This window comes from Cinclus cinclus, chromosome 17 (assembly GCF_963662255.1).
Source record: "Cinclus cinclus chromosome 17, bCinCin1.1, whole genome shotgun sequence".
Taxonomy (NCBI): domain Eukaryota; kingdom Metazoa; phylum Chordata; class Aves; order Passeriformes; family Cinclidae; genus Cinclus; species Cinclus cinclus.
This window is the reverse complement of record NC_085062.1, coordinates 2,598,746-2,610,455: the sequence shown is the minus strand read 5'-3', so window position 1 is coordinate 2,610,455 and position 11,710 is coordinate 2,598,746. Positions and strand designations below refer to the sequence as shown.

The 11,710-nt window shown below is 53.0% G+C and overlaps 1 protein-coding gene across 1 annotated transcript; it reads right to left on the bottom strand.

The window, feature by feature from the left end:
- Positions 1-910: 910 nt before the first annotated feature.
- Positions 911-11,309, bottom strand: ABCB9 (ATP binding cassette subfamily B member 9). The gene is made up of 11 exons (XM_062504311.1): positions 10,697-11,309; positions 10,225-10,339; positions 9,643-9,773; positions 8,419-8,624; positions 7,833-8,030; positions 6,158-6,286; positions 4,834-5,022; positions 4,118-4,291; positions 2,551-2,710; positions 2,323-2,459; positions 911-1,240 (listed from the first exon to the last, which is right to left on the bottom strand). Exons 1-11 carry the CDS (start codon positions 11,307-11,309, stop codon positions 911-913), a joined length of 2,382 nt encoding a protein of 793 aa, XP_062360295.1.
- Between the last annotated feature and the right edge of the window lie 401 nt (positions 11,310-11,710).

Here is an 11,710-nt window from a genome sequence, read left to right as displayed (position 1 = left end):
CTGAAGTTGAACAAAGCTTTGGTGGGATTTATAAAGTGCTGTCTTTTAGTGTTTTATGCCTGTCTTTAGTAGTGTTTTTTTTTTTTTCCCACACCAGCACCGGGGTTGTGAGTTTAAAAAAAAATTCGATAGTAACAGACCAATTTTCAGTGGATGCTGGAGCCAGACAGACATTGCACAGTGCACACAAACAATGTTAAAAAACTACAAACAAATCAAACCAAAAAACCCCAAGCCCCAAAACCTAACCTGGTTATGGTAAAACATTTCATCCTTAAAAACAAACACCCACCAAGCACCAAGAGCAAATGAGAAAGTAACATCTGCCTCTGGATCCCTGGCTTGTCCCAGCAAGGATGGATACTACGTGATACAAGCTCAGCAGCAATGGTTGAGAGCCTGAGCCTGCAGGCACTCAGTGCAAAACTCTCCCGGCATTCAGCTCCATGGGAGTGATCCAGTTTTCACCAAAGCCAAAGGGAACTCCCTACAGGCTTCAGCCAATTTTGGATTAGCCCCATAGATTGACAGAGGGAGCAGGACCTTGCTTTACAGTCACCGTTTTTCTATCCAGCCACAAAAGCCACCTCCTGGAATTCCTGGAGGCGTTTTCAACCTTCCCCTCCACGCATGCATTTAACATCCATTACAGTTAATAGCAGTTACACATGCAGATCGATGGGAGAAAAGTCCCAGTCGAGAGGAGTTACTGGTAGTAAGAAAAGGAAACCCAGTAGAAATGCTGAGAATTGCTAAAGAGCCAGCTCCCTCGAGTGAACCCCTGTTTTGCCAGCTGGCAGGTGCCACCAGGAAGCTCTATGGTGTGTGTTTGGGGGTGCAGGGTGTGTGACATGGGGCGAGCCAGCGGCTCCATCCCAGCGTCCAGGGAGCGTCCGAGCGCCGGCCGCCCTCACTTGGGAGCAGCGTTGGTGAAATCGTCCTGTGCCAGGGAATGTTCTATCCTGAACTCTTCCTCCAGCCCGCCGGGCGCCTTCGCCGAATCCCCCCGGGCTGCAGGCTGGACACTGTCCGTGCCGCCCCCCTCCAGCCCCAGGATTTGTCTCTGCACCAGCTTGGAATAAAGGCCTCCTTCTTCCATCAGCTCCTTGTGAGAGCCCTGCTGCACCACGCGGCCCTTGTCCAGCACAATGATGTTGTGTGCCCTCTCCACAGTGCTCAGCCTGTGAGCTATGACAAGAACCGTGTGGTTCTGCAAGTCGCCGTAAATCGCCTGCTGAATCTGCGGGGAGAAAAGGCGTCAGTGCCCGGGCACTGGGAGAGCAGCAGCTCTGCTGCTGTGTCCAGATGTCTCTGGACAAGAGATGTGTTCTCCTCTGGCTCCCTGCAGCTCTACCAGCAGCAGCACATCCAGCTCGGCTCCCAGCTGCAGCCCAAAGCCCATTGCAGTCCAGCCAGGTGAGGTATGAACACAGGTCTGATCCTGCAAGCTAGGGACTTGTTACAGCTGGGCCCCAAAGTTGGAGGCCACGTGGTACTGGCAGAGACTGCAGGAAGCTGATACCTGGCGAATGCAGCTGCTCAAAAAAGCAGGATTCTTTCCTGAGTGCATCAAGGCAAGGCAAGAGAGGTTTGTTTTTTTCTCCAGTCAAGAGATAATAGCACTGACGTCTAAAGGTAGGCAGGTGGCCATCAGGCACATGTCACATTGACACCCCTGGGTAGCCAAAACCAGTCCTGGGCTGGCATCAGGTACCACACATGTGACTGAGGACCTCCTGCTCCAAGGTCATACACTTGGGCTGCCCCAGGAGGATTTGTCCTCTGGGACTGGAGGCACATCCTCAAATCCCAGCCTTTAACAGGGTTTCCCTCATGTCATTGCATCAGGGAGGCCAAACTGCTGCTGGTACATCACATCCCAGATAAAACAGTTCACAGGATGCTCAAGGCTTTTCCTGCACGTGTGACTTCCTTGGTGCCTCAGCTGGGATTTGAGCTCAGGCAGTCCTACTCTCCTTGCAGCACCATTTTACAGGGTCTTCTTCTGTATCCTGTTCTAAAAGGCTGCATGGAGTCTCTGTATGCCAATTAACACTTTCTACATTGAAAAGATAGCAAATATCCCTGCCTCATCAGGTTTGTCAGGCACTGGCTGCTGTGAGCATGGAATTATTCCTTTCCTGGTGACTACAAGTGCATTGGAAGCAAATTCCTGCTACGGAATTAGCAGGACTTCCAATCATTCTGAACAGCATTCTGATTGCACCATGTCAGGAGTAATTTTGTCCACTGGCTGCAAAGTGAGGCTACAGCCTGTCCTCCAAACCCTCTTTGGCCCAAACACCCAGGTGAGCCACTCACCGCATGCTCGCTCTCCGCATCCAGCGCACTCGTGGCTTCATCCAGGATGAGGATGGGAGGGGCTCGGATCAAGGCCCTGGCAATCGCCACCCTCTGCTTCTGCCCACCTGACAGCTGAGCTCCCTTTTCACCTGCTTCTGTTGGGTCAAGGGAGAGAGGAAGGGGTCAAAATAAAAATCAAGAGGTGCCAGGAAATGCAGCTGCCAGGCCCAGCAGTGGGGTGGGTACCTGTGTGGTAGCCGTCCTGGAGCTCAGTGATGAAGTTGTGGGCATTTGCCTTCTGGGCAGCCTGAACCACTGACTCGAAGGAGGCTGAAGTTAAGCCATAGGAAATATTATCTGCAATAGAGCGGGCGAACAGCACAGGCTCCTGGCTCACCAGGGAGATCTGCAGGAAGCAAGGCAGAGCAGGGGTCAGGAGCAGAACATGCACTGCACAGTATTTCAGATCGTTGATATTTGTTCCTGCTGAGTAAGGACCAAGATCAAGATAGAGAAATGTCATTAACCAAGATACAGAAGTGCTTGAGGTGAGCTTCCAGTGAGGATGCCAATGTCAGGGCGCCCAGTTTGCATCTTCTGCTGGAAAGCCATTTTGCAGGAAAGAAACCTTATGCAATGCTGGCACGTTGGCACCTGGGATGGGCTTTCCCATGCTAAAGCCTGCTGTGATTTTGCTCCAGATCTGTTATTCCCATTACCGTTTGCTTTTCCCAGAGTGGAAAACCAGTTGCTGGGATAAGTCAAGCTAGAGAGACCCTCTCCCAGGCCCTTGCTGATTTTCCTTTCAAGGCCAGTAATCAAACTTGGGCTGTGTGAATGAGCCCTCTTGCATCTTTTAATCCCAAATGAGCAAGTTAGGGACTTAACTGCTGCAATTCCTTAATTGCTTAGCAACAGTCTCCCTGTCCTGCCTTACAGCCATAGCTGTTCCCTGTCACATTCAGCTGCTTTATCAAACCCTTGATATTGGAATAAATCAAACCTTTCAAATGATTACTCAGAATTGTGCATGAGAGAGTCAGGGAGACACAGTCATATTTTAATTGACTTCTCCCCATGCTCTTAACACCACACCAAGCTTTCTAAACTGAAAGATTTGCTTGGCCTTTGATTTTCACTCCATACGGGCAGGGAATGTAAATTAGTCACAGTGACTTTGGCTTTCCAGCCTGTCTCTGATCAATTGTTTTCAGGTTTTCCTGCTGACTGCTGAGGCCATTTGCTCTGGGGACAAACAAAGGAGGCAGTTACTTGCAGAGATGAAGGCTGATCTGTGCTGACACACAGATGAGAGCTGAGGGGCCGGGACCCCTCTCCTAGGCAAAGCACCAGCCCTTCTGGTACTCCAGCTGCTGCCAGGATCCTGAGAAGTTTAACTCCCCATTAGATGAGAATTACTGTAAGATCTTAAGGTAGAAATTGCTAGAGGATTGCAAAACTCTTTTTCCAAACCCAATTTAGATGATAATTAATCCAACAGCCAAAAACGTATTTCTACTGTGTTGGCCAAAAAATACCAAACAAAACATGTTTCTTGTTCTGTTTCTGGAAGGCTTCCCCTTCCCCTTGAAACCACCCTCCATCCCTTTCCCTTCCACCCCCACAAATTATCTGAATTAATTTCTTGGACCACTTCCAAGCCTCCAGCTTTCTGGACATTTCTGAAGCTGCCAGATAAAATCCAAAGCAACGTGCAGCAGTGCCATGCATCCCCTCTGTGCCCTGCAGGTGGTCACTGGGCTAAGCAGAACACAGGTACCACAACCAGAATACACGTATCAGTCGCTCGTACCACGGAGTGCAGGTACTTGTGATCGTACATGTTAATGGGACGCCCATCCAGCAGCACCTGCCCATCCTGCAGAGGGTAGAAGTTCTCCAGGATGTTGACACAGGAGCTCTTCCCACTCCCTGAAGGACCCACCAGCGCTGTCACTTTGCCAGGGTGCAGGGTGAAGGACACGTTCTGCAACATGGATGGGAGAGCGTGCTCAGGTCCAGGCTTTTCTCAGCATCCTGGGGCACTACACAAAAGAAGTAGCCATAATCTGGCCACAGTGACCCTCTGCCTTGGTGATGTGCCACATCAGCCATTTTTCCTAGCTCTGAGGAAGCAAGAAGCCTCCAAATTGCTTCAGATTTGCCTGCTGATGTAGCAGGTCTACTAAAAAGCAAATTGACCTCTTTGGTGCTTCCCCCAGCCTCATGATCCCAGCCCCTCTCCCATGGAAACAGTCTGAGGCAGCTTGGCACAAAGCCCTGTACCACGCTGACATATTTAATGCCTGAGCAGGGAACAAGGGTTTTATTAATAAATCTCATTCCTTGTAAGGAAGGCCGGCCCTGAACACCCGCTGCTCCTTTTAATCTGTTTTGCAGCTTGCACTGAGCCTGCCTTTACACATCTCTGACAGGCAGCTGACACTCCCCACGGGCTGGGGTTTGGTTCTGGCCAGGCTGGAGCAGCAGCACATGGTGCTGGGAGCACACAGTGCCCACGGGGCTCACCTGCAGCACCTGTGTTGCGGAGCGAGTGCGGTAGGAAAAGGTGACATTCCTGAACTCCACCTTCCCATCCACGTGATCTGGAGCCAGGGACCCGTCGTGCACCATCGTGGGTTTGCGGTCGATGAACTCAAAAACCTTCTCAGCAGCTCCCACTCCCTGCATGAGGCCGCTGTACACGGAGCCAATGGACTGGAAGGGAAGAGGACACGGTGAGACCTTCCCAAGTGTTGGGGAAATCAGCCAGTGCCACTCGTAAGGAGAATGGCTGAAGCATTCCCAAATCTCCCATCGCCTGACATGGACTGCAGTCATCAGACACAGGAAAAGAAAACTCTTCCTCCTCTGTTGGGTATGGAAGGGATACATGGACAACCCAGGGAAAGGGCATTTTTCAATATTAAACCCAGAGCTGCAGAACAGTTTGTACTAACTGCCTGTCCCACCAGGAGGGGAAAAAAAACCCAAACCAAACTAAATCCACACCAAAACCACAGCTTGGAAACCCCACCAGAGCCTGCAGTCATTTGAACAGATGGTGAGAGCCAGGCAAGCTGCCTCCAGCTCTGCTCTGCCCCTGCACAGAGGCTGAACCTCCACCAAAACCACACTTGGCTGTGAGGAAACCTCGACTGGATCACTGCTGCCTGGATTAGCCAAGTTTATGCCTCTGAAAGGGGAAGGCAGCCCTGGGTGGGCTCTACCATCCCACCCACAGTCCCATCTTGCTAATGTGCTGCCAACGCATCAGCTTGCAGCCTATTCCAGGGGAAAAAAAAGTAATATAATTACGATTTTAATGAAGCCTGAAATTTAACAGGCAGTTTTGTAATCCCTTCATTCTTCACGCCAGGAAATGTGCTTGGCAGGCAGCCAGGGCTCTGCCCTTCAGAAGGGCCAGCCAGACCCCTCTGGTCCCAGTTGCTTTTTTGGGGGACAAGCTTCTTCAAGAACATGAAGGTTGTGAGACCACAGCAGGGGAGGAATGGGAAGCAGAGGGGAGAATCGCCCCTGTGGCAGTGCCACAGCACCAAAGAAATTGGTCATGGCAAAGTCAGGACTGGATCTCTCCCTGCAACTGCCCTGGGACCTTCTGGGACATAGAAGGGGTAGCCCAGAGTGTGGAGAGGCCCTGGCACAGGTTGCCCAGAGAAGCTGTGGCTGCCCCACCTATGGAAATGCCCAAGGCTTGGTTGGATGAGGCTTGGAGCAGCCTGGGAAGGTGGGGAAGATGTCCCTGCCCATGGTAGGGAGATAGAATGAGATGGTTTTTAAAGTCCCTTCCAACCCAACCCATTCCAGGGATTCCCTGCTAAAACTGACTCACCTCCATGCAGTCTCCCAAGACAAACTCATAAATGATGAAGGATATCAGGTTTCCACTGGTCATTTGTTCAGAGATCACGAGGTGCCCACCGTAGTAAAGGATGCTGACCTGGACCACCAGCAGGGTCAGCTGAAAGCAAGAAATTACCCCAGAATCAGCAAGGACAAGGTGTTCGTTTTGGTGTGTTTATCATTACTCACACAACAGCCCAAACTTCATGTGCTGACATTTATTCTTTGAGCCCTGAGCTGAGGATCCCTGACAGTGCAGCTGACAGCGCCAGGAGTGAGCATGGAAATGAGAAAAACAACTCGATTACACGGGCTGATTTAAGGAGCTGGGCAGATATCTTTCAACAAAACAAGTCCCAAGGGACAACAGCCAAGGAGGCAGAATTTATCTGAAATAACAGAGCATCTCATGAATTTCTCTCTTGGACTAAGGTCCCCAAGCATAATAATCTATGTTAAATTATCCAAGGCAAGCAGTCACCTCACCACTAAAATAAACTTTTTGTTATGAGAGTGACACATTTTAATTTAGAACACAAAAATCAAGTCAGGAGTTAATGCAGAATATCTTCATTGCCTGTACAAGTCCCTGAAGCATAACCCCAGCTGTTGTCTGAAGTCAGTGTGGGGGTACCACCTACTCTAGAAAGGAGACAGATCAGCTCTGATGTGACAAATACCAGCCCCTTTTATTCAGCTGGTTTTGTTCCATGTTGCCCCAGTGCTCCAAAAAGCAGCAATGCCCTGGTTCCCTGCAGGACCAGAAGGGGCTGTAAATTCACACAGACAAAAATACAGGAGAAAAAAATGCCTCCACTACAGCTGTAACCTTAAGCTCCTGCGTTCCCTCCAAGAAAGACTCTAACAGGGCTGAGCTATAGCCATTGTCTTCCTTCTACATGAGCCCTGCAGGAGTGGTTTTGAGAGCTTTTGCCTTCTTAGATTTGTCAGGATCAGTGTCAACCCTGTTCATGCTCCAGCTTCACCTGGGAGTCCAGAAACAATGCTGATAATACTCCCATTTTGGGAAGGCATAAAGCCTCTCAAAGCTGCACAAAGGCACCATAACTCACAGACCCTTCACCTTGATCCCTGAACGTGCAGAGACAAGGGCAGCCTCACATGAGGGTTTTGCCAGCACTGGAGAAGTCCCAAACCATCTGGTGTTAAACAATGAAAAAGCATTTTGCAGGGGGAAAAAAATAAAATTTAAAAAAAAAAAAAATCCCAAAGCCAAAGCCCAGCAGCCTCCCCCTGCCACCACCCACACGCAGAAAATCTCTGTTCCTGAGCAGGAGCTCAACCAACGCCGCGGCTGTTCCCAGCCGGAGCCCCAGAGTGGAGCTGGCACAGGCACACACTGCAGCACCACACAGCCAGGGGCTGCTCCACGACCTTGAGCTCTTATCAATTACTGCCCCATCTGCAGGGGAAAACAGGCAGTTCCATGGAAGGACACACCGCTGCCTCGGGGTACAACTGGATGTGTTTTTTGATGGATGAAAATAACAAATGATCAAGAGCCTGGGGATTACTGGCAGCAGGGCTGGACTCACCCCACAGAGTTCCCTTGAAGCAGAGGAGAACCACATGTGCTTTGGGATCTGGAGACTCCCCTGCCCACCTCAGCCCTACACAGGGAAGCCCCGGGGGCATCCACCTACCCCGCTGGACCAGACATAGTAGGTGTAAGCCATGGCCTCCCTCTTGTTGAGCTTGTACACCTGCTGCAGCTTCTGCCAGTACACGTTGGCCTCGGTCTCCTCGTTGGCGAAGCTGCGGACGGTCTTCATGGCCGAGATGGTCTCCTCAGCTGTGTTGTTGGCCTTGGCCAGAGCGCTCTGCACATCCTTGGAGAGCTTCTGCAGGGAGCAGGGGGAGGCAGAGGGAGCTCAGCAGGTGCCATGCTCACATGTCCCTGCTTGCCCCAGGCCCTGGGACCCCACCAAGGGACTCCAAACGGGGAGGAGAGACGGCACGAGGACAGGCAGATGCATAGAGGACATTCCACAGCCCGGACACCTCTTCTGTCAGACCTGAGATGCTTCCACTCTTGGGCATGAAACAAGGTAAGAGCCCAGGCTACACCTGTCTGCCCACACAGGTTTAATGTCACGTTCCTGCCCCCAATGCTGGCAGCAAAACACTCCAGCATTGCTCCCACCGGCTCCAAGGCCACCCACAAGCTCCTTGATGGCTTCCCAGGGAGACCAGCTCAGGACTGTGGCAATGCCAGCCGCTCCTGCCTACCTGGTAGTACTTCCCATAGACATCAGACACCAGCATGATGATGGGGAAGCCCATGAAGGTGACCAGGGAGAGCTTCCAGGAGAGGCTGAACATGAAGAAGATCACGCCCGTGGCCTTGACCACGTTGCGCAGGAAGATGTTGATGTTCTGGGAGACCAGGTCACTCACGATGGTCGTGTCCGACGTCAGGCGGGAGATGACGTCCCCTGCAGCAACGAGGGGTTGAGGAAGGGGAGAGCAGGGACGTGTCACCACGGCAGGTCACTGCCTAACCGTGTCCCACATCCCATGCCAGGGGCCACACGGAGCTCCCCATCCAAGCAGCTGGGGGTCTGAAGGGTGGCATGGAAGGGGGGCAACTCTCCACCACTATGGATGCAAAGCAAGACAGAGGAGCTTGGATTGCTGCGTGCATAAGGAGCAGGAGGTGGCACCTGAAGGCACAAGCTGCATCCCTGGGTCACCAAGGGTGGCTGTAGGACAGCAAAGGGGACTGTGGCAGCATCCTATGCTGGAGGGCAGCCCACAGGCCATACACAGTGCAGAGCCTGGAGCTGACCCAAGGGACCTGAGGACATGGGTCCAGCTATTAAAGGATGAAGCTCTGGCGGTGCCTTTTGGTGGAGCTGAGTGTTACAGCCAGCACACATCACACTGAACTCCTAAATCCTTGGCCTGTGTTTGAGTCCAGCTGTATTCCCATGCTTTTGTGCAAGTCCAGGGTTACCCGTATCCCACTTCCAGTAACATCTCTGCTGTTCTCAGCAACCTAGGCACTGCTAAATACAGCAACAGCCTCAAAACTAAAAATACCACCGAGGTAAATTAAATGCATGGAAGTTACACCAGTCCTGGGACTGGGACAGGACTGAACTGCAAGCAGGGAAAGCAACAAGCACACCCTGCAAGCCTCACACATCTGAGGTGTGAGGGACAGGAACAGAAATGGAGAGCAACCCACCAACAGGCACTGATGGGAGGAAGGAAATGGGACTTTTGGGGGTGGGGCTTCTAGATGCCGGGCTGATGGCTGGCAATGGGACATCCCCAAGGAGGGAGGCAACAGAAAGAGAAGAGTTTTCTGCCTCTGTTTCTAACCACAAGCACGTGGGTGCCGCCTCTGGCTGCCCCCAGTCTGCTGTATAACAGTAGAGAAAGCCAAGGGGAAAAAATCTGGGGTGGGACAGAGGCATTAGAGCAAATCCAGGTGAGAGAAGAACCAACCTGTGCGATTCTCATCAAAAAAACTCATCTCCTGAGACACCAGCGACCTGAAGAGGCAGTTGCGAAGGCGGATGTTCAGTCTTGCAAAGATGAGCGTAAAAACGCCGCCCCGGATACCTGCGGCAAATGAGCTAATTGCAGATAAGAAACGTTATAGAGCCATGGACACAAAACCCTCTCAGCAACACAAACACCCCCACGCCGGGCCAAGGGCCTGGGCAGTGCTGACATCACTTATCACCAGCCCACACCTCTCCTGGGTGCCACCAGCACAGTGGTGGCCGGTCCTAACCATTGTAGTCACAAGCTTTGGGAGGGAACACAGCACTGCTGGAAGAGCATTGCCCAGGGAACCCATTCCTGTGTCCCTTCCTGCTCCCCCACCTCCAGCAGATGGACATGAAGGGCTACACAAAGGCCTCGTGACTGCCAGCCACGGCCTCTCTGCATCAAGAATTCACAGCACATCCCTGAGGTCTGGCAGCAAACTGGTGGAGTGGGGGCCTGTGCCCTCCGTCACCACGAGCTCCTGTGGGAAAACCCCAAATTCTTTGCCAGGGCCAAATCCAGCCCGTGGATTACCTTCCTATGGCGAGCAGTGACATGACCAGCACTGCTGTGGAGAAGCGATCCATGCTCTTCTGCACCACGATGCCATCGATGGCCAGCCCCGTGTAGTAGGGCAGGAAGGTCTCTCCTGCAGGACAAGCACAGGATATGGAGGGTCAGCCCCACTGCATGGGATTGGCACAGGACCTGTATTGCCACCTGTGACAGCCTGTGGACAGTCCCATCCCCACCACAGAGATAGTCAGCCATCACACAATACAGCCTGAGAGTGTGGCACGTGGGGATGTTGCACTCCCAGTGTATTTCATCCCCTATTGCATTTGGTTTTGCCCTGTTGCATTTTTCACCCACACCATGCAGCACGTGCCACCAGCACCCCTAAAAAAAGCAATCCAAGCTGCTTCCAAACCCCTCCACCATGGCTCCTCCATCCCTCTTGGCGAGGATGGGAGCAGACCATGCCCTGCCTGGTCCCTTCACTCACCCAAGGCAGCCACGAGGAGGAAGAAGGAGGCGATGCCCAGGAAGAAGGCATCAGGCTTGGTGTAGGACAGCAGTTTATGGATGGTGGGACCCGCTGCCTCCTCCCTCTTGTCCCTGGGGGTGCCCCCATCACAGCTCTCCTCCACCTCAGCACGGGACTCAGAGCCAGGTCCCAGCGCCTCGCGGGAGGAGGTGACACAGGCCAGCAGCTGCCACAGCCCAAAGGTGGCCGCCAGCGCCACGTAGGTCCAGGCAAAGAGCCCCCAGAACCAGGGGTCCCTGATGGTCTTCCGCACCTCCGAGTAGAGCAGCAGCTTCACCATCATGTAGATACCCATGAGGAGGCAGATGACGGCGATGAAGGTCCGCGATGCCCGGAGGCGCCGGGGGCCATAGGCCGTGTTGGTGGCCACGCCGATGGCAGCCCCCAGCAGCACACAGCTGCGGTACAGGCAGCCCCCCCAGATGTCCAGCAGCGAGTTGAAGATGTTGAAGTGCCGCAGGTCCTGCAGGACGTTCCGGCCGCCCTGGCCGTGGGTGTAGAGCAGCGTGGTGACCACCACATCGGCCCCGCTGAGCGCCAGCGTGCTGGCCACCGCCTTCCAGGCACGCATCCTCGTGGTCAGGCTGGAGGTCACTGATGTGGGGAGGGGCAGCCCTAACACGGGAAGGATGTGCTCATGTTGGCCTCTGCTGCAGGGTGAGAACAGGGGGATGGGGTTATTTACCCCAGAAAGGAAAGCAGGATGGGGGGACAACCGTGTCAGCTCCCCGCCAACCCATTCTGACCCCAGACACCACTGTCTGCACCTCCCTCCCTTCCCCTGCTGCACACGCCCCAAGGTATTTCATTAAATGAGCAGCACAAACGAAGATAAACTTCCCTCATAGATGCTTTCATCTATCCTGAATCCCAAAGCAAAAATCTGCACATCCCGATGGGAATCTTTGTCCCTGCTTGCTGTGGCTGCGGGATGCTGCCATGACATCCGTGCAGCCACGTGTCCTGCTCTAG

What these genes read in the sequence shown, in the direction of transcription:
- ABCB9 (XM_062504311.1), bottom strand. Translation starts at nt 11,309, where the DNA reads ATGCGTGCCTGGAAGGCGGTGGCCAGCACGCTGGCGCTCAGCGGGGCC. An exon ending in TCTATGGGAAGTACTACCAG is followed by an intron (nt 8,031 to 8,418) that starts GTAGGCAGGAGC and finishes TGCTCCCTGCAG; the next exon opens with AAGCTCTCCAAGGATGTGCA. An exon ending in ATGCGGAGAGCGAGCATGCG is followed by an intron (nt 1,241 to 2,322) that starts GTGAGTGGCTCA and finishes TTCTCCCCGCAG; the next exon opens with ATTCAGCAGGCGATTTACGG.